The 19228-nt window shown below is 51.9% G+C and overlaps 2 protein-coding genes and 1 long non-coding RNA gene across 5 annotated transcripts in view; 1 reads left to right on the top strand and 2 right to left on the bottom strand.

Annotated features, from left to right (window-relative positions):
• SYNPO (synaptopodin) overlaps positions 1 to 15160 on the top strand; it is a 69869-nt gene extending 54709 nt beyond the window's left edge. For all 3 annotated transcript variants that reach the window (XM_074291782.1, XM_074291783.1, XM_074291784.1), the window contains 2 exons: positions 3914 to 6324; positions 12515 to 15160. In XM_074291782.1, the coding sequence (XP_074147883.1) occupies positions 3914 to 6324; positions 12515 to 13282 (3179 nt within the window). In that variant the 3' untranslated portion in view covers positions 13283 to 15160. The remainder of the gene's footprint in view (positions 1 to 3913; positions 6325 to 12514) is intronic.
• Positions 2968 to 5626, bottom strand: LOC141556884 (uncharacterized). Its single transcript, XR_012486652.1, has 2 exons — positions 3873 to 5626; positions 2968 to 3471 (listed from the first exon to the last, which is right to left on the bottom strand). It is a non-coding gene; the product is annotated as an uncharacterized LOC141556884 (long non-coding RNA).
• Positions 9701 to 19228, bottom strand: part of RBM22 (RNA binding motif protein 22) — a 42180-nt gene continuing 32652 nt past the window's right edge. The window contains exon 13 of the transcript XR_012486651.1: positions 9701 to 12280. The gene's annotated coding sequence lies outside the window, so the exon portion shown is untranslated. The remainder of the gene's footprint in view (positions 12281 to 19228) is intronic.

Genomic DNA, 19228 nt, shown 5'->3' with positions numbered 1-19228 from the left:
CCCTACAACCGAAAGCCATGTTGTGTCTCTAGTGGTGGGAATGGTTTGTGCTCTTGTCCCAGAACCAGGCCCTGCTGGGACCTGCACATATTTGCAAAATGACTGAGGTCAGAAGTGTCAGCTTGTGGCCTGGGGATGGTACAATGCCAGCCCAGAGTCAAACCTGTGATCTTGGGCTTCTGTAGCTCTTACCCGTTGCACTGATGAGCTGCAGCTGTAAGTAGAGGTCTGCAAAGAGGCATCTTTCCCCAGAGCTGGGCCAGCCTCCCTGGCAGCCTCAGGAGGTCCCGAGGCTGAGTGCTCGGGAGGCCCTGGCGGCCAAGGAGTCTGGAGGGGCTGGGCCTCTGGCCCCAGAGGCCTCCCTTTGGGAAAAGGCCGATGTGTCATTTCCTTGTTGGGAGTGAGTTGGGCGGGGGTGAGAATGCCCGGGCAGGCCCTGGGAGAGGTGGCCAGTCTGGATTCAGCATCCTGCCTCTCCCTCTCAATCCGAGGGGTTGGGGAAGAGGGGGCGAGGGTTCGAAGGAAAACAAATGAAGCCCTGGCTCAGGGTCCCCACGGGAGGTTGCACAGGGGACACTTCCTTCCTAGTCTTGGCAGGTGGTCAGTTTGTTCCCTGAAACTCAGGCCTGGGCTCTGTTTATCGCCCTGATGCCATGGTCACCGACTGGCTGCTGGTGGACCTGCCTTTCTCCCACCCTCCCCGTGGCCTCTGCTGACCGGGCTCCAGCAGCTAGTGACCGGCCTGTGAAGAAGCATTTCCTAGAATTCTCCACGCTGCCCTCCGGGCTCACCTCCCTGCCTTTCCTCCGGGCCCTCCCTGCTTCTGACTCCCAAGGGACCGTTCTTTGGCCAGCTTTCCTGGTCCATGACCATCTTTCTCTGATGAAAGCTTGGACTCCTGGATGCGGAGTGTCAGCATTGGAGGGGACTTTGGAAATAACAGACGCCAAACATTTGGAGACAGATAAATTAAAGCCCAGAAAAGAACTCACTGCTTCAGGGTCACGCAGTGAGGGAGTGGGACCAGCCAGCTCCTCAGTCTCATGGTCTGTGTTAAGCACTGCTCTCTGGTATTGGAAGCTAGGCCCTGGATGAGGGAGAAAGCCTCGAACCCACCCTGGCTTCGCATGGACCCCAGAGGAATGGAGCCTCCTGGGCTGCTCCCTCCTGTCAATGCCCTGGGGATTAGCATGGCATTTCTAGTGATGGCCATTCCTTCCTCCAGAATCCACTGTGAGGGGCAGAACAGAAGGCAGTTTGTTGGAGACCTTCCACTTGACCCCAGAGAAAAGGGGAACTCTGGGCTGTTCTATGGTTGCCTTCTTTCCTCCTCCAGCACATTTGTATGGGGGGTGGAAATCAAATAAGTTGCAACCTAAGTCCTTTCCAAATCTTTCACTGAATTCCTTTTCCATATAATCACTCTGGGCTATGTGGGAAGAGCAAGGTACATTCATCTAGGGCCTCCTCACTTCCTCCTGTGATTTCAGGGAAAAGCTGACTTCAGAGAGGCAGGAGGAGGATGGGAAAACCTCAGCTAGACATCCCAGAACTGGGGCTAGAGGTTTCCTGTTCAGTCACCCTGTAGTCTGTTGCTCTGTGACCCACAGTCAGGCACTCCCCACTACAGGCTCTCATTTCCTCTGGGGTAAATAGAGATGTGGATATCTATCTCCTTCCTGGGAGTCAAGGTAGATTAACTGGCTTCCTCATCTGTTGCTGAGTATCCCTTATGTACACGCTTAGTAAAGAAAGGGCTGCTAGCCCTGCCTGGGCCTTTGGGCCTCAGTTTCCAGTATTGTGAAGTAAGGAGGCTGGACTACAAGATGGCCCTTAATTAACCTTAGAGAAACCTTTTCAAAGCTGTGGGCCTGTTCCTTGTGTAGAAGGTAAAAGTTTGGACTAGATAAAATGAAATTCTTCCTTGTTCCGAATCTCTCTGGTCCCTTTCTATTTTCTATATTAAGGTTTGTCATCCTCTGACATTTCCCCATGGAAGAGACTTTGGGGTATCAAAGACATACTAGTGTAGTACAAGCTCAAACTGTTCCTGCCGACCAAGTTGGAAAGGGCCCCAGTGATGGATGGGGTGATGGACACCTGAGGGCCAGACCAGGTGAACTCTGGGGCTTATCTTGAGTCAATTGACCTGAGCAGCTTTTGAAACCTCCATATAAGGTGTGGAGAGATCATGATCTGTGTCAGTGGAAAAAGTAACCACACTGAATTAATGATGAATCTTCTGAAGTGAGAGCAGAGAAATCATGGCCCTCCCCCTAAAGACACTTGCGGTCTGGTAGCCTCTTCAAGAATTTTGAACAGATAAACTCTAAAAGTTTCCCTGGGCTCATCAATTTTTTGTTTATGGATTAACCATTTTGAGGAGCTTTCCACGTCTAGTTTTGATCCCCTAACTTTCACTTTTTCCTCTGCCCTCCCTTCTGCCCTTTCCCCTACCCACTTTTTCACTTAAGCAGCCTGTTGTGTACTTTGGAAGTCCAGGCTACTTTGGATATATTAGCTTGGGGCAGCTAGGTGGCAAAGTGGACAGAGCACCAGCCCTGAATTCAGGAGGACCCGAGTTCAAATCTGGTCTCAGACACTTAACATTTCCTAGATGTGTGACCCTGAGCAAGTCACTTAACCCCAGCCTCAGGAAAAAAAAAGAATATATTAGCTTGAATATAATAGTTGAATATTCAGAGTGAAAGTCTGGCTGCTGCTGGCGGAGCTGCTTCCTCGGCCTCTGTTGTGGCGGCTCCTTCTTGTTGCTGCTGCACCTGTGAACAGCCCAGGTGTCCGCAGGCTGGCCCTCCTCCTCCGGAACGCTGGCTTTGGGCCGCCAATTCCAAAATGGCCTTAGTGGGAACGGCCAGTTCTCCACATGACTACTTTATTTCTTCTCAGCCCAGCATCCTTAGCAAAGCGGATGTAAAAAGAGTGTCTGAGGACTCGAAATACATAATGTTGGAACTGAGACCTTAGAACATATAATGCAACATTCCATTTTAGGACCTTAGAGATCAATTAGCTGAAGCCCCTCACTTTAAAGAGGAGGAACCTGAAGTCCAGTGAAGCAGTTAGTGGTTTTCATGGGATCCCAGGTTGTGGTGGCTAAGGAAGCAAAAAGCTCCACAGCTCAGTGACGCTGGGCTGGGATTTGGTATTCTCTGAAGTCACCTCAGCTCCCCCACCCCCATCCTTCCTCTGTCTCCTCCAGCCCTGGGGGTGGCTGCGACGCTGACTTCTCCTCCAAGGTCCGGCTCACACGCCGCCCCTTCCCCGAAGCCTTCTTCCCTGTGACTTGGGTAGCAATTTGTCCTGGCCTTTCTTACGGCTCCCACTCCTTTCTGCTGTGTATCGGGAGCGACGTCTCCCAGGCTCGGAGCAGCTTTAAGCTATTAGAGTTCCTCGTGTCCACACTCGCGCTGAGTTTGGGGAGGGCATATACTCAGACGGGAAGGGCTGGTTCTGGAATTAAAAGTTTGGGTTTGGGTTTTGGCTTTAATTCAGCGTGGCAGACGTCAGTTTGTACCTGCCGCTGTGCACGGTGATGAGAATGTGGAAACAAACCCCGATGGGGAGTCGTGAACCCAGGCAAGCCCTTTAGTTCCTCTGTGCCTTAGTTTACTTATCTATAAAATGAAGGGATTGGACCGATTGATTCATAGGTGCTTCCTCATCTGTAAAATGGGTACAGTGCTTGGACTAATTACACCCCTTCCCCTCTCCCCCACCCCAGGCTTCCCCCTCCTCCCCACTGAGTGAGCGGAACGGCCTTAGATCAGTGTAGAAATGGATCCCTTTTCTGCTCCGCCCATGGCTTTCCCCGGGATCTGGCGCAACCCTGGAGTAGCCTGTTTCTAACTCACTGTTCGCACTAACGGGACTCTCTTTTCCTCCTCCTGATTAGCCCTGAGTCGGAGCGCCAGCCTCACAGAGAAGGACTTGACGGCGGCCAGAGCGCAGAGTCAGCGCATCGCTGCCCAGCTGACCACTCCTCCCAGCTCCAACTCCCGAGGGGTGCTGCTCTTCCACCGGCGCCGGCAGAGAGTGAGCGAGTTCACGTTCGAGAGCGTAGGGAGACAGGGGCCGCCGCCTCTCCCCGGGCACGGCTCTCCCAGTGCCGGGCGTCCGGACCATGCTCCCGAGCTCTGCCTGAGTCCCGCACCCCGCGGCCGGAGTCCGAGCCCCGCCTCGCCCCTTGGAGTCCGGGCCCCGGAGGCAGGGAATCCTCGCTCCAGCATGGAAGGGCCCGGGGAGAAGGCGGGGGTCCTGACCCAGAGAGCCCTCGAGAAGGCGGCCAGCGAGGAGGAGGAGATTCCCCTGGTGGTCTACTTAAAGGAGAACGCAGCCTTACTCACGGCCAACGGGCTCCACCTCTCCCAAAGCAAGGACCCTCCGAAGGGGCCTTCGGCGGCCGACGCCCTCACTCTGGACGTTAACCAGAACCCTTCCCTGAGCGAGACCACGCCAGTGAGCGACGTGAACCAGAACCTCCCGGGCCCGGACGCGGGTCAGAAGGCCCCGGTCTGCGGCCCCCAGCAGAGCGCGCCCGAACCCCAGGGGCCGCGGGACACCCCCGAGGCGGACCTTAAGCCCGGCGTTCTGCTCGGGGGCGAGGAAGCCCGCTCCGCAGCCCCGGACTTGAGTTCCAGTGCGCTGATTAACGACGTAAAGCCGAGCGTCGTACCTCCCAACAGCAGGGCCAGTCCCCGCTCGGAGGTCCTCCCCAGCTCCACCGCGAATGTGTCCGATGTCAGGTCCAGTGTCTTGGTCATCGATGTCAAGCCCAGTGCCCCGGCAGCGGGCCCGGAGCCGTCCGGACCGGCGGTCGGCACCTCAGCCCCCAAGCAGCACAGTGAAGTCCACCTCACCCTGGCCAGGCCGCAGTCGGTGGTCAACAGGACGGCCAGGCCGTTTGGGGTCCAGTCTCAAGGGACCAACAGTCAGCTGGACCGGAGCCCCATGGTGGAGAGACGGCCCCTGGGAGAGCGCGGCCCCAGGGCCGGGGCCCACAGCCTGGGGCAGAGAAGCCCCCAGCTTCAGAGGCACTCCGTGATGGTGAGAAGCCCCATGGTGGAGCGGAGGCCCTTGAGAGAGAGCAGCCCCACCATGGAGAGACCTGGGATGGGCCACAGAAGTCCGGTCCTGGAAAAACGCCCCCTGGCAAACTTCACTCCGCCCCCCACCTACGCCGAGACCTTGTCTACCGCGGCTCCGGTCTCCAGGGGCAGGTCTCCCCCTTCGTACTCTGTTCTGTACCCGGGCACTGAACACAAGCCAGCACCTCTCAAGGGGCCGAGCTACGGGGAGGGCCGGTCAGCGTCTGCCACCAAGACCGGCATCCTGGAGGAGTCCATGGCCCGCCGGGGCAACAGGAAGGCCATGTTCACCTTTGTGGAGAAGCCCAAAGTAACCCCCAACCCAGACCTCCTGGATTTGGTGCAGACGGCTGATGAGAAGCGGAAGCAGAGAGACCAGGGCGAGCTGGGCCCCGAGGAGGAGCCGTTTGCCCTTGGGGCGGAAGCGTCCAACTTTCAGAACGAGCCCCCTCCCCGGGACTGGTCGAGCCCCACCTCCGAGGATGCCCTCCCGGAGTGGTCTTCCTGCCTGAAGTCGCCCAGCATCCGGGCCAAGCCTCAGCCAAAACCGAACCAGAACCTCACTGAGGCCACGGGCAAGGGAGCCGAACTGTACGCCCGACGTCAGTCCCGGATGGAGAAGTACGTGATTGAGTCACCAGGCCACACGGAGCTGGCCCGCTGCCCGTCTCCCACCATGTCCCTGCCTCCCTCCTGGAAATACTCTAACGCTCCGGGGTTCCCCGGGGGCTTCCGAGTGGTGAGCCGGAGCCCAGCCAGAACCCCCCCTGCGTCTCTGTACCACGGCTACCTGCCGGAGAACAGGACTCCACGCAGGGAGGCAGAGCCCCCCAAACAACAGCCCTACCAGCTGCAGTCCTCGCTCTTCGTGCTCACTCCCTCCAAGGAGCAGGCCAAGGTCCCAGCCAGAGCAGCCTCCCCTGCCAAGCCGGTGTCTCTCGATTTGGAACCTGTGGGGAGGCTGGCCCCCTGCCCACCCGGCTCCGTCCTCCCCCCTTCTCCCGCCCTGCCTCGGGCGGCCCGTTCTTCGCCCGGCCTGTGCCCCTCACCGCTGGGCCCGGGAGGGCTCGTCCAAGATGTCAGCCAGACGAGCGGCAGCAGCCCCACCTTCGGGGGCGAAGTTTCCCCGGTGTCTCCTTCCCGGGCGTGGTCTCCGAGAGCCAAGGGCCAAGCTCCCAGACCTTCCTTCTCTACTCGGAATGCGGGGATTGAGCCCCAGGTGTGGAAGCCTTCTTTCTGCTTCAAGTAACGGGGTTGGCTGTGGGCCCAAGTGGGGATCCCACCACCCACCATGCTTCGAGGGTGCTGGAGGAATGAGGGAGACGAATCGGGTTGGAGGCCGGAAAGTCCATAATCGGCAGGGGAAGGCCTTGCCCCAGCCAAAGGACTCAGGGAGCATGCAGGGTCTTGGGGAGGCGCCCCCCCCACCCCAGCGTCTTGCTGGGAGACAGACAAGCTAGCACACCAAGCAGCCAGGGCCCGCTGGGCAGTTCCTCTCACCCACTGCAGGGCCAGCAGACTATTGGGGGTGGAGCAGGGGTCATCCTACATCACCTGACAGAACAGCGGGAAGGACCCGACTATGAGCAGAGAGTCCTGATGCCTTTCCTGTCTGCTGCTGCTGCTGGGTCTCTCCTCCCAGCCGTCTCTGCCTTCTCCACTTCTAGCTTTGTGAAACGTTTACATGTTTGCTTCAGACAACTCTTCTGGTTTTCTCAGCCTTGTTCTTCTCTGCTGCCTCTCCCTCAGAGGGGGGCCGGGCAACTTTGGCTTTTCTCCTCTGGGTGACTCTTTCTTCGTCCTTCCTCCTCTCGGACACTGTCTCTGCACAATGCGGAAGGCCAGGGAGGCGTCTCCAGCTGCATGTTAAGGACTTCGCCTGTGATGCTCCAGTTCTTCCTGAGTCTGAATCCTCTCTGTGTCCTTCACACCTATGTCCCCATCCTATAGTTTGGGATGTGATGTCATTTCCTAGCAGTGGTCCCCTTAAAGGAAGCCTCAGGGATGAGAACCCAGAGGAGGAGCCAGATGTGAATGAGTGGTTAGAGGGAAAGAGAAATCCAGGCATTCATTTCCCAAGGGGCTTTGCTGGCAGAATCTCAGCTGCTTTTCTAGCTGTGTGCTCAGCTGGACTTTCTCTGTAGGAACTAGCAGGAGCTCCTTTGTGGTGGGCTATGTCAGCAGCCCCCCCAGCACAAGGGTGGCCCAGTCAGGCCCAGTGTGAGGGCCTAAAGCTGTGGGGATGACTAGATTGGGCTAGAACTTGGGAGAAGGCATTCCAAGGGCAGGATGAGCCCCTGGAGGAGACAGCGGGAGTTGAAGAGGGATGTGGCCGTCAGAGGGACTGAAGCTAGAAGTCAGGGGGTATTTTCTGAAACAAAAAGGGCCTGGAATCGGCTTCTGAAGGTCACATGGTCTTGTTCCTCAAAGGCCCGGGAGTCCAAGTCAGACAGTAGTCTTTGGGACAGAATGAATTAAGGCTGGAGCCAAGGCACTGATCTTTATGACCTTTGTTAGTGGGAATCTGAGATTATGGCCACATAACTTTTTTCCTTAGTGGTGATTAGGGACCAGATTGTAGGTGGGTCCATTGCTGGCCAAAGAAGGTAGAAGGCTTAGGTGGCTGAGACAAGGGGATCTGGAGACACCTGACACTCTGCCCCAAGCCATCTGTGGCCTTTCCCGTTCTCCAGGGGGATGAGAGGAAGGGTAATGGAATGGTAGGGATGCTAAATAGGAAGCCAGGAAACCTGGGGGCTAGCCTCGGCCTCAGTGTGACCGGGAGCCAGTTACTCCCCTTCTCAGAGCTTGAGTTGTTCAACTTAAGTATTTTCCATGTGAGGGAAATGGAGCAAATGATGCTATTTCATTCTATAATTTTATGGAGCGTTAGTGTACAAAGACTTGGATGAGGCTGTGTCACAAGGATGGTTCTCGCCTCTAGGGAGTCTATCTCAAGTGAAGTTCTGGAGGGGCAGAGGTATGTGCTGGAGGGATATCTGCAGAATCCTCCTTCCCCCGAGGTCTGGACTCCTGAAAGCTTGGGGAGCCCACGCTGAGCTTCCGGAGTGTCTCCATGGGAACTGGGGGTGCCTTCCTCATGAGCTCATTCCACTGAGGGAATGGAAAGAGAGGATGGGAACATGGTTCAGAGCCTGTCACCAGCCCTGCACACACACACACAGAGCCCCTTCCAGGATAGAGAGCAGGACCACTTTGCCATGGGAAGTCTTCCTGCCTAGACCTCCAGGCATGGAGCTATTCATTCAAAGTACCCCCTCACTCCCTGCACACACACTCTTGCTTTGTGGTTTGTGCTGCTCCCGTTGGCCTCTTCTGCCTCTTAATACATCTCAAACCTGGTTCACTTCTCACCTCTGCTCTGCTTTCTGTAGCTTCAGTGTCCCCTTTTCTTCTGACTCTCCACTACTATCTCATGTTCTACCTTTATTGGGCTCAGGATGGGGGGGGGGAACAAAACAAAACAGCAAATTCCAATAGCCAGGGGCAGCTGGGTGAGGCAGTGGATAGAGCACCAGTCCTGAAATCAGGGGGCCTGAGTTCAAATGGGATCTCAGACACTTAACCCTTCCTGGCTGTGGGACCCTGGGCAAGTCACTTAACCCCAACTGCCTCAGGGAAAAAATCCAATAGCTAGCTCACCACTTGAATGGAGTCCTAAGAAATGTGTATGTATTGTGTGATAGTGTGTGTGATTGTGTGTGTGTGTGTGTGTGTGTGTGTGTGTGGGTGTGTTTTGGAGTAAGAGCTTTTATAAAGGGTTATATCTCCTCCATGAGCTCTCAGTATGAGAGTACTTGAAGATCTCAAAGCACTGAGCTGGTCAAATAGCTTTCTGTTCCCACGTTGGGGGACTTGGGACGAAGGGAAGGGACCCCCTCTCTCTCCAGAGAGCATTGCTAGCCCCTCTAACTGCAATGGTGGAGTGGGGCAGCTCTTTGAGTTGGGGTGGGAGGAGGACCCCAGCAGGTAAGTGGCTCTGAGACCCTTGGCCTGGCTCTACCCGGTTCTCCCTCTTGGTCCTCATTCCCATTCAGGCAGGCCTCAGGGCTGGGACCCCAGCGGGCTGTGGGCTGCAACTTTGTGGACATGTCTGTGGCCTTGTAGAAATCCCTCCGGCCCACAGGCAGCCTGTTCTTGCCCGCTGGGCAGCGCCTACTCAGATACCGTAGGTGGCCTCCTGCGCCCACCTTTCGGCTCCTGGCAGGCCTGCGGTTGCCTGTTCTGGGAGATGAGCCAAGTCAGACCTGGGTGCTCCCACTCTTTTTCTGGCACTCAGTCCTTACCGCCCTGGCTGCCCCACTGGGGGAGTGATCCGTGTCACCGGCTCAGGAAGCGTTTGGGTCCCTGAGTTCCTTAGGACAGAGGCTTTTTCCAGCTCTCGCTTCAATCCCTGGGTGTTAGAACCTAAATGTTTCAGGTCAGAGGCGTCCCTTGGTCCCCGTGCCAGCCATTACCTGTTTTAGTATTGAAGCATCCATCTCAGTGTCTGTATGGCTGCATGGGAAGCTTCAGATACATGGGTGTGAATGAATCTTGCTTAAGGGCCTTTCTATAGTCTGGAGATCCTTCGTTAGAGCGAGAAGCTGGATTGGAGGACCCAGGGCTCCTTCTACCCTAAGGTGGAAGCTCTTCTAGATTGACCTGAATGCCATGGCCCCGAGGAACTTCAGCATTTGGCTCGTGTCAACAATACTATATTTAAATGGTAGAGCTCCTCTGTGGTTATCTATGACTATTCAATTTGGGGGGCAGATCCTGAATTTTGCATAAAAGATTGGATGCATCAGCCACTGCTGGGTCCTGAGAGGGTGCGAAGCTGAAGGTTTGGCAGCTCCTGTTTGACTGGATACACTTTAGTATGAAACTGTCCTCCTGAGGATTGGAGCTGAGTTAGGGCAGGAGTAGGAATGATCATCCTTAATAATATTTAGTAGATAGATCACTGCGCCTGGAATCAGGAAGACTCATCTTCGTGAGTTCAAATCCAGCCCACTTATGTACTAGCTGTGCCAACCCCATTTGCCTCAGTTTCCTTGTTTGTCAGATGAGCTGGAAAAGGAAGTGGCAATCCATTCCAATATCGCTAGTCAAGAAAACCCCAAAGGGGATCACAAAAAGTCAGACACCACTGAAGTGACTGAAGAAAAGCACAATGAGTGAGTACTTTGTAACTTTACAAAACATTGTGAGGAATTTTAGTATAGGTCTTGCTTAGCCATAACCTGGAAATGATCAGTGGCAAAGTCTGGACCCTTAAAACCATCCATCTTTCTCTATTCTTACCTTCTGCTGATTAGGAATCGCCTCATCCCATCTTTCTGTTCCTGAAGCTCTTGGACCCCTAATTGCTTTATGCCCATCTGACCTCATCATATTTTGGTAGTTGTTCTTGCACCTACTCCTTTGTTTTTTTTTAACCCATCATGACCTCCAGATCACAACCGTGATTTTTCTAAGGTTTGTCCTTGAGCTGGAAAAATATACTTATCAAAAACATCCGGTACAGGACTGAAAGTCGTTGAGAATGACTCTGAAAGAGGATAACCCAGAACGGATTGGATGGTACACCAGTTTGCCAGTTGCCCGTCTGTGATTGGGGCCCATGTCTCCATCGATCGCAGATTCTATTCCAGAGGAGACGCCAATGTGAGATCCCCTTAACGGAGTGCTTTTGGCCTGAGCTGTTTGATCCACTCTATAGTCCTAAATTGAGCCTCTTGGTTCCTGATGAAGTTTTTGGTACCATCCATATTCCTGCTCAGTCACCAGAAATTTCTCCCTCCATTTAAAAGAAGGGAAAGTCAATCAAGCAACAATTAAGCTTCTACTGCGTCATAGACTCTAGGGATAAAAAGAAAAAAAGAGTTGTGTCTCATTGCTCAGAAAAAATAATCCAATCCAGTTTACCTTTTCCTTCACAGCTACAATGTCATCATGTCTGAGTTATGGCTTTCCTCCTTATTCTGCTGGTGATCTTGGACAAATGATTTGCCATTCAGGACCTCAGTTTCCATATCTGTAAAATTAGGTGGAACTGAAGGATCTCAAAGGTTCCTTCCAGTTCCCTTATGACCCCACCCCAAGTCCCCCATTGGTTCTAAAAGAACAGGCCAGCTCAGGATCTGTCCCTCCTTTTTCATCTTTCCCTGGTTCTCAAAGTGACTGGGTCAGTAGAGGAGGGCTGGGGCAGGAAAGGATAAAACTGTCCTGCAACAGATGGAAAATGTTCTCTCCTCTCTATGATGTCACTGGAAATTGGGGGAGTGTGTGTGTGTGTGTGTGTGTGTGTGTGGGCAGGGGAGAGAGAGTGCCTGATTTCTTTGGTAGGTAGAAAGCTGGAGTCACTGGACATTGTCCAGACCTTGGGTCACTGCTGGGCCCTCCCTTTAACCTCAGAAAAAAATCTATTATCCCCAAAGACCCAGTCCTCCCAGTGTTTGCTAAAGCCTAGAGGAATTTGGTGGGCATGGCCTTAGATATGAATCCTGGGGATGTCAGCTACTCCCACACCGCACTTCCCCCTACCTTTAAAATGCCCAGGGAAGCTCCATGGGCTGGAAGGGATGGCCCACCCCAGCGCCCGACAGCTTCCCCAACAACGTTGTACCTGAGTTCTTCTGGCTCTCTTTAAAATGCAGACCCCCTGAAAGGCGCAGCCCGGGGCCACGGGATGTAGAGCTGGAAAAAGCATTAGTGACTTTGAGAAGGGGAGCCTGAGGCTCTGCGCGGTAGTGACTGCTCCAGGTCACCCAGGGCAGAGAATAGTGGACTCCAAATCCGGCATTCTTGCTGTGTCAGATTGGACTTGAAGCTTTTATTAATCATCTGTACTGGGGGGAGGACTAGGGATTAAGGCAGTAGATGAATTACAGTTTGTAGAGCACCACTAATGTGTGACATTGGGCAAGGTATTTACGTCCTTTAGGGTTTTTGGTATATTTTGGGAGTCGTTTTAGTGGTATCTGACTCCTTGTGACTCCTTTGGGCAGTTTTCTTGGTGAAGACGCTGAAGGGCTTTGCCCTTTCCTTCTCCAGCTCATTTGACAGATGAGGAAACTGAGGCAAACCAGGTGGTATGACTTGCCCAGAGTGGCTCCCAGCCTGGCATTCCACGCACTGCAGCACCAAGCTGCCCAGAGCTCGGTTACCCTCTGTGAAAGGAAGGGGTCAGAATAAATGACCATAAGGTCCCTCCTAAGTTAATACTGTTGGTTCACCACTGGGACAAAGAGTAAACTCCCAGGGATGGGGGGGGGGGGAGGCTCAGAAAGGCAAGTCTGACACACTTTACAGCCATAGGTTTATTCTCTTTCCCAGACCCCCAGCAAGGACCCTGAGAGGAACACCACTAACACAAGCCTCTGCTCCCTTTGCTTTCTCCCCAGGAAAGATGGGAATGCCGCCCCACCTCCCCTCCTGAGACCCCCAGCTCGCCGAGGCCAGCCAGCAGCCTAGACGGCTGGGTGGGCCGGGGCCCTGCAGAGTTCTGCCCGATGGTCACCACAAGCAGCCCTCCCCCACCCCCACCCATGTCCCCCTCCTGGAGCGAGCGCTCCTTGTCCCCAATGCAGGCTGAGCCCAAGGGCAGCAGCCGCCAGATGCAGGCCCTGGTTGCCAGGAACATCATCAATGCTGCCCGCCGAAAGAGCTGCTCCTCCCCCAAATCTCCAGGGGCCGAGTGGCTGAGGCCCCTCTCCACCGTGCAGGCCCTCCCCCCTGCCAGCCCCCGGGGGCTGGGCAGCCCCTGCCCGCCTCTGAAGAGCCCCCTGGGAGACGGCCATCGTCTTTCTTCCCTGCCTGGTGGTACCTTCTCCCCCATCTTGAAGAGCCCCCTGACCTCGTCCCCAGCCTCCTTGGGGGACGGCCCCCGGCCCTTCCTCCCAGCCGGAGGCTCCTGCTCCAGCCCCAGGAGCCCCGGGGCCACCAGACCCTTGGGCTTCAGGAGCCCTGTGGCCTCCCCCGGTCCACAGGCTCACTCTCCTGCCAAGCTGTACACCAGCCGCTCACCCACAGACTCTGACGTGGACTCTGAGGACTCGGGAGTCAAGTCCCCCGGAATCCGGGGCTACAACATCTGCCCCCGGGGCTGGAATGGGGGCAGCCTGCGGCTCAAGAGAGGCAGCCTCCCTTCGGAGACCTCCTGTACCTCCTAAGCCACTGGTCTGGGGGCGGGGAGGGAGAAATGCTGGGGTGGGTGGGTGGGGGCTTCAGGGTGGGCGGCCTGGGTGGGAGACGTCAGCCCATAACTGCACCTTGGGTACCTTCCCAGGAAGGGACAGTTAACTGGGAGCATCCTCCCCTTCCCCAGTCTCCCCTTTGGAGAGGGTCTCCTGACTCACACCCACTCCCCCAGTCGGGAAGAACCAAGCCTTTCTGGGTTTCTTTTCCACCACTCTGCCACCTAGTGGAGCAGTCAGTCCCCAGCTAGTCCCCCCTATCCCCCAAGCCCTGGGCTCTTTGGGACCAAGGATGAGATTCACCTCCCCCCCATCCCCGCTTTCTCTCCGGCCTCAGAACCCTGGAGGTGTGAAGGGCAGGAGACAACTTAGCGGCCCCAAGGGCCAAGTGTGAGGGCCGGCGCCTCCCAGGGAGGCCGGGAAGCCAGGCTGAGGCGGCTCCGGACTGGCGCCAGGGCTTGGCAGGGCCATGTTTGGCCAGTGTCAGGTGTTTTCCATCCCCTCCATGACCCCATCCTCTATTTTTACCACGGTGACCTTTAAAGGCAGCTTAGCTTCTGCTAGTCCTTTAGGTGCCAAACCCTGCCCTTGGAGCTCCGGAGCCGGGGCAGACTCGTGATGGGACATGGGGAAGGGGAAGGACATGGGAAGGACAAGGAAACTCCCAAATTGACAGGAACAATGGTCCTGCTTGGGCACTGTCCGGTGGGTTTGGCGTACTCCTGCCCACCTGTTCCCTCCCAGATGCTGCAGGGTAGCAGCTCCAAGATGTATACACTCAGTATAAGAAAAACATACTTACCCTCCCAACCTTGCAGTTTAAACCACAAATATGAGAATTGAAGATACAATCCGGGAATGTCCGACCCCGAGGGGGCCTCTAAATCTTCCCTTCAGCACCCCCCCACACCCATTAGCCCATCCTAAGCAAAAGAATAAGTCTTAACTGGGTGAAGAGGGAGCGAAAGGACAATTAGGCCTGAGCATTAGATCAAGGTGGGCAGGGGACTGGGGAAGAGGAGTACCTTTCCTTCTCTGGGTCTTCTCTCCCTCAGGCCTCATTCTAGCCCCTGAGCCCCTGATTCATGCCTCTTGGCGGGAACTGTGCACCCCGACTCTGCTCTGGGGGAGATGCATTCACCAGGGGATTGCCTGTCAGCAGATCTGGCCCCAGTAGCCCAGCCATGTTTCTCTTCCACCCCGCTGGGCCAGAAGCATCCACACTGCCAGCAGTATGGCCCCAAGCCCTAGAAGGGTAGGAAGCAGTTGGTTGAAAACCCAGGCCCAGGGCCCCTCCTGGGGGCATAGACTGGCTACTGCAAGGGCTTCCCACTGGGGTGGTGGTGTGCCAGTGATGGAGGCTAAGACGGATGGGTGGGGCCTGCCCAGGCAGGTCCTTTTTTGAGGGGCAGAGCTGGTGAAGAGCAGACTGATGAAGATGTGGGGGCACCATGGAACATCTTGCCTGGAGGCACAGGAGGACACTGGTCTCCCAAAAGCCTTTAGAGAAAGCAGGAATGAGGAAGCTTTGGAAATCCTGGGCCCATTAGGTCACTGGAGCCAGGACAGGTAATGGGAGGCAGATAGACTGACGCGGGGCCTTTCCTCTACTTTGTGCTGGGCAGCTGTGCACAGACTCCCTGGGTCTGTCCTTCCCCAAGACTCTGAGGAAGGACGGGTTGGGTTGAGGTCAGTTCCTTCAAGAAGGTATGAGGAGATGAAAATATGGCTCTGTATTGCGGTTCTCTCCAATCTGTCTTTCCCCATCCCATGCCTCTGCCCCCTGCCTATCTCCTGGGCTTGCCATGTCTTGCTCTCACCTGCTCAATAAATAAACACTCGCATTACCCCAGCCACTTCCTGTGTAATTAATAGCTGCATCTGGAAAACTCGGCTTTTCCCCTGTGTTGTTGCTAGATTCCCAGGAGGGCCGGAGGGAGAACTACAGCTCCTCTGGGCTCAGGCCAGGTGAGACAGCCTGCGGGATGTGGAGGAGGCCCGTTGTCTTACTTGCATATTTCTGGCTGCCTCCAGCGTGACTAAAGGCATGGAGGGAGATGGGTCTGGGGGGGAGCACAAGCTTTCTGGCACGGGAGTGCCTCCCTTAGCTGACCCTAACATTTTGGTGAACTGTAAAACCACTTAGAGAATGAAGAGATCCGGTTCCCCTAACTTTGCGTGACTGTGAGTGAACCCTTGTGGCCTTGGTTTCCCCATCTGTAAAGTAAGAGATTTAAACTCTTGCAGGCCTAAAACTTTATCTGAGGTTTTGGGAGCAAGGAAAATTACTATCAGAGGGAGTTATTTTGATTTCAATGTTGTGTCAATAAAAAGAGGGGGAGGTGGGAATAGGGTGGGGATTTGGGCATCAATGGTCCTCCAAGCCAGGCAGGCAAATCCAGAAGGGTTTCAGGCTACCAAGCAGAGGGTTAGGACTCTCCCTTCTGGGGAGGAAGTGAAGTCTTTTCCCTGAGCTCAGGAGACTCAAATTTTCTGGCAAATTTAGGCTCAGAAGTGGGATGACTGGCTGGATATCAGTGGACGTCCCGCAGGCCCTGGGAATGGTTGGAATGCTGGGGTCTGAAGCCGGAGGGATTCTAGGAATTTGGGGAATGCTGGATTGTGGGAATGTATATTTCCTTAGGATACTGGCGTGGTATCCCATGTCAGGGTCCCCTGAGATTCTCCTTTTAAGGATTATCCTGCTCTTTACCAATCAGATGAGGAAAGGAAGTAATCAGAAATTTTCATGCACCGCTTTATAAATCAGATTCTTTGGAGTTGGGGGTGTCAGCCAGGATTGACTGCCTCAGTCAGCTTCAGTGTGTCATTTTGTGACCTAAAGGTGGTCAGTTTCTTTTGGAGCCATAGGAGAACCCTATGTCCTGATATAGGGTTCCTGAGCTGAAGGTCATGGCAAAAATGGGGTTCTGGAACTATAGCTATAGAGAATAGCACAGTAAGTTTAAGGGTCACTCAGTCTGGGTGTTTTCTTCCATATGCCTCTTACTTCAGTGTGTTATTTCTAAGAGTGTATATTCTTTTCTCTTGTAACTAAACTCTGGAAAACTTAACTTTTATAGTCTGCAAGTGTGTGGAGATGGAGGGAAAATTGAGAAGAACAGAAAGCTCATGCACGGGTTTAACATTCAGTAATTGTGAAGTGGAGCCAGAAGACAGAGAACTAAGCAAGCTCAGGAACCAGGAAGGTTATTAGGTTTGGTGACTTGAATTGGGGACTCAATGACTAAGGTAGTTTTAGTAGTAAAAGAAGATCACTAAAAAAACCTTCCAATAAAGATGGCACATATTACAAAACAGTTAATTATCATGGCAATCTGGTATGAGGGAAAATGAGGGAAAAAAAGATCAAAGAAATAAAATATACTAGAAATCCAACCAAATAAGTAAAAAATGTTAGATAGTTGGATAAAATATTTTGGTATTTGGATGGAAATGGGTCCAGATCCACATTTTTTTTTTTTTTTTTTTTTGAGGCTGGGGTTAAGTGACTTGCTCAGGGTCACACAGCTAGGAAGTGTTAAGTGTCTGAGACTAGATTTGAACTCAGATCCTCCTAAATTCAAGGCTGGTGCTCTATTCACTGAGCCACCTAGCTGCTCCCCAGATCCACATCTTAAAAACATATATACCTTATTGAATTCTGGCTGGATGACAGAATTACACATTTAAAAAAAAGAACACTTAAAAAGGAAGAAAATATCATGTATTTATCTCAAATGTAATGGCTAAAGGACTTTTTTAAATTCATGAAATGGAAGAAATGTTGGGAACAGGATGGATATTCTTGATGACATTAAAAAATTGTCTAACATTTTAACTAAAATGAGAAAAATGATTCTGAAAATGTTAATGTAGAACATAACATAAAAATTTGATATCTAAAGTATATATAACTGTTAAAAATTCACAAAAGTGAATTTTTCAGTTCATAGTAGACAAATGATTAAAGAATATGTGCTGAATATTTTCAAAAAAAGGAAACAAATTATTAATAACTACTTAAAATGCTCAGCCACACTAGTTATGAGATGCCAATTAAAACAAGTTTAAAGTACCATTTCACAAACATCAAATTGGCAAAAATAATTTTTAAAAATGAAGAAATGCTGGTAGAGTTGTGAAGAAATAAATAGTACACTCCTTGTTGGTAGAATTGCAAACCTGTAGGATCTTTTTGGAGAGCATTTTAGCAATATATTGTAAACTTAACAAAAATAATTACATATTGCTTTTGGAAGTGTTATCAAAAAATAACAAAAAATCCTTATTAAATTAGTTTCAGTGGCATTGTTATTTAAAAAATGGAAATTAACTAACAGATCTAACAATAGGAAAATGGTTAAATAAATGGTGATAACATTAGCATAATGGAGTCGCATAATGCAATTGAAATAAACAAACATGAGGAATATAAAAGATAGGAAAAGAACTTTATGAAATAATGAAAAATGAAAAATTAAGAACCAGAAAAAGCATTTAGGGTCACATAGGAAAAAAATGAATAAAAAGAAATGGACAAAGAATCCAGATGAATATTTAGAATGATTGAAAACTTATGATGTTTCATTCACTGAGATTAATATAAATATAAAATGAATTGATCTTTGAGAGTAAATTTATACCAAATCATTTATTTAAATGAAAATGTGATGTTTAACCTCAAAAAACTTAGGTGGTACATGACAGCTGCTTTCAAGGACTGCTTATACAAGAAAGCTTAAAAGCATTCTGTTTGATGTCAGAAGACAGAAATAGGAACAATGGGTGGAAGGTACAGAAAGATTTAAGCTTGATGTCAGGAAAAGCTTCCTAATGATTAGAATTATCCAAAATCATAATGGGCTGCCTCAGGAGCTAGTGAATACCCCCTCACTAAAGATTTTCAAGTGTTGGATAGATGAGATAGGAGATGGAATAATCTCTCTGAGTAACAAAAAGGATGCCATTGTCACTGGATTGTAAAGTACATGGAGAAGAAGGTATAAGCCTGGACAAGTAGGAAGGGGTCAGATTATGAAGACTTTAAAAGTCAAACTGAAGATTTTATATTTGCTCTTGGAGGTAATAGGTTTATTGAACGGAAGAATGACATGATCAGTAGGAAGATCACCTTAGGAGTTAAATGGAGGTTTGACTGGAGGGGGACTTGGGGTAATACTCTAGATGTGAGGTGATGAAGGCCTGCCATAAAGGTGGTGGCAGTTTCAGAGGAGATAAGGGGAAGTATATAAGAGATGGTTTGAAGGTAGAATGATAGGACTTGGCAACAGATTGGATATGGGGGAATGAGAGAATGAGGAGTATAGAATGACACCCAGGGCGAGTTAGTGTCACAGGCTGCAGCCAGGTTAAGGATGAGGATTGAGAAGAGCCCATCACATGTGGCAATTAAGAGATCATTGGTAACTTTGGAGAAAGCAATTTCAGCTGAATGTTAAGCCCTGCAGCCAAAACGTAGAATTAAGTGAAAGGAAAAGGAATGGAGTTATCTTTTATAGACAGCCTTTTCAAGTTTAGCGATGAAAGTGAATAGAGCTGGAATGATGGCTAACTGAGGTGAACAGATCAAGTGAGGGTTTTAAGGATGGGGGACACATGGGAAGGAACAGAATCACTTTGTGCGTGTAACCAGAGGCTGGCCTTGTCAAGAAGGGCTGCCTCTTTATATGAGATGAGGTTAAAGGAAGTATGAGTAACATGAGATGAAAAGGGGAGAACAGCTCTCAGCACACTGCTGAAAGTGATGAGAGGTGTGAGGGTGGGGTGGGGAGGGTTAGACTTGGCAAGAAGGGTCCCCTTATTCTGAGATGGGAGCAGGAGATTCTGAGATGTGGCAGAAGGAAGATGAGGAAGACCACATCAGATTGCTTCATTCATCAATAAAGGTGATAATGTCCT

The sequence above is a fragment of the Sminthopsis crassicaudata genome, chromosome 2, assembly GCF_048593235.1.
Source record: "Sminthopsis crassicaudata isolate SCR6 chromosome 2, ASM4859323v1, whole genome shotgun sequence".
NCBI classification, from domain to species: domain Eukaryota; kingdom Metazoa; phylum Chordata; class Mammalia; order Dasyuromorphia; family Dasyuridae; genus Sminthopsis; species Sminthopsis crassicaudata.
Note: the sequence above shows the minus strand (reverse complement) of the source record. Positions and strands in the feature narration are given on the sequence as shown.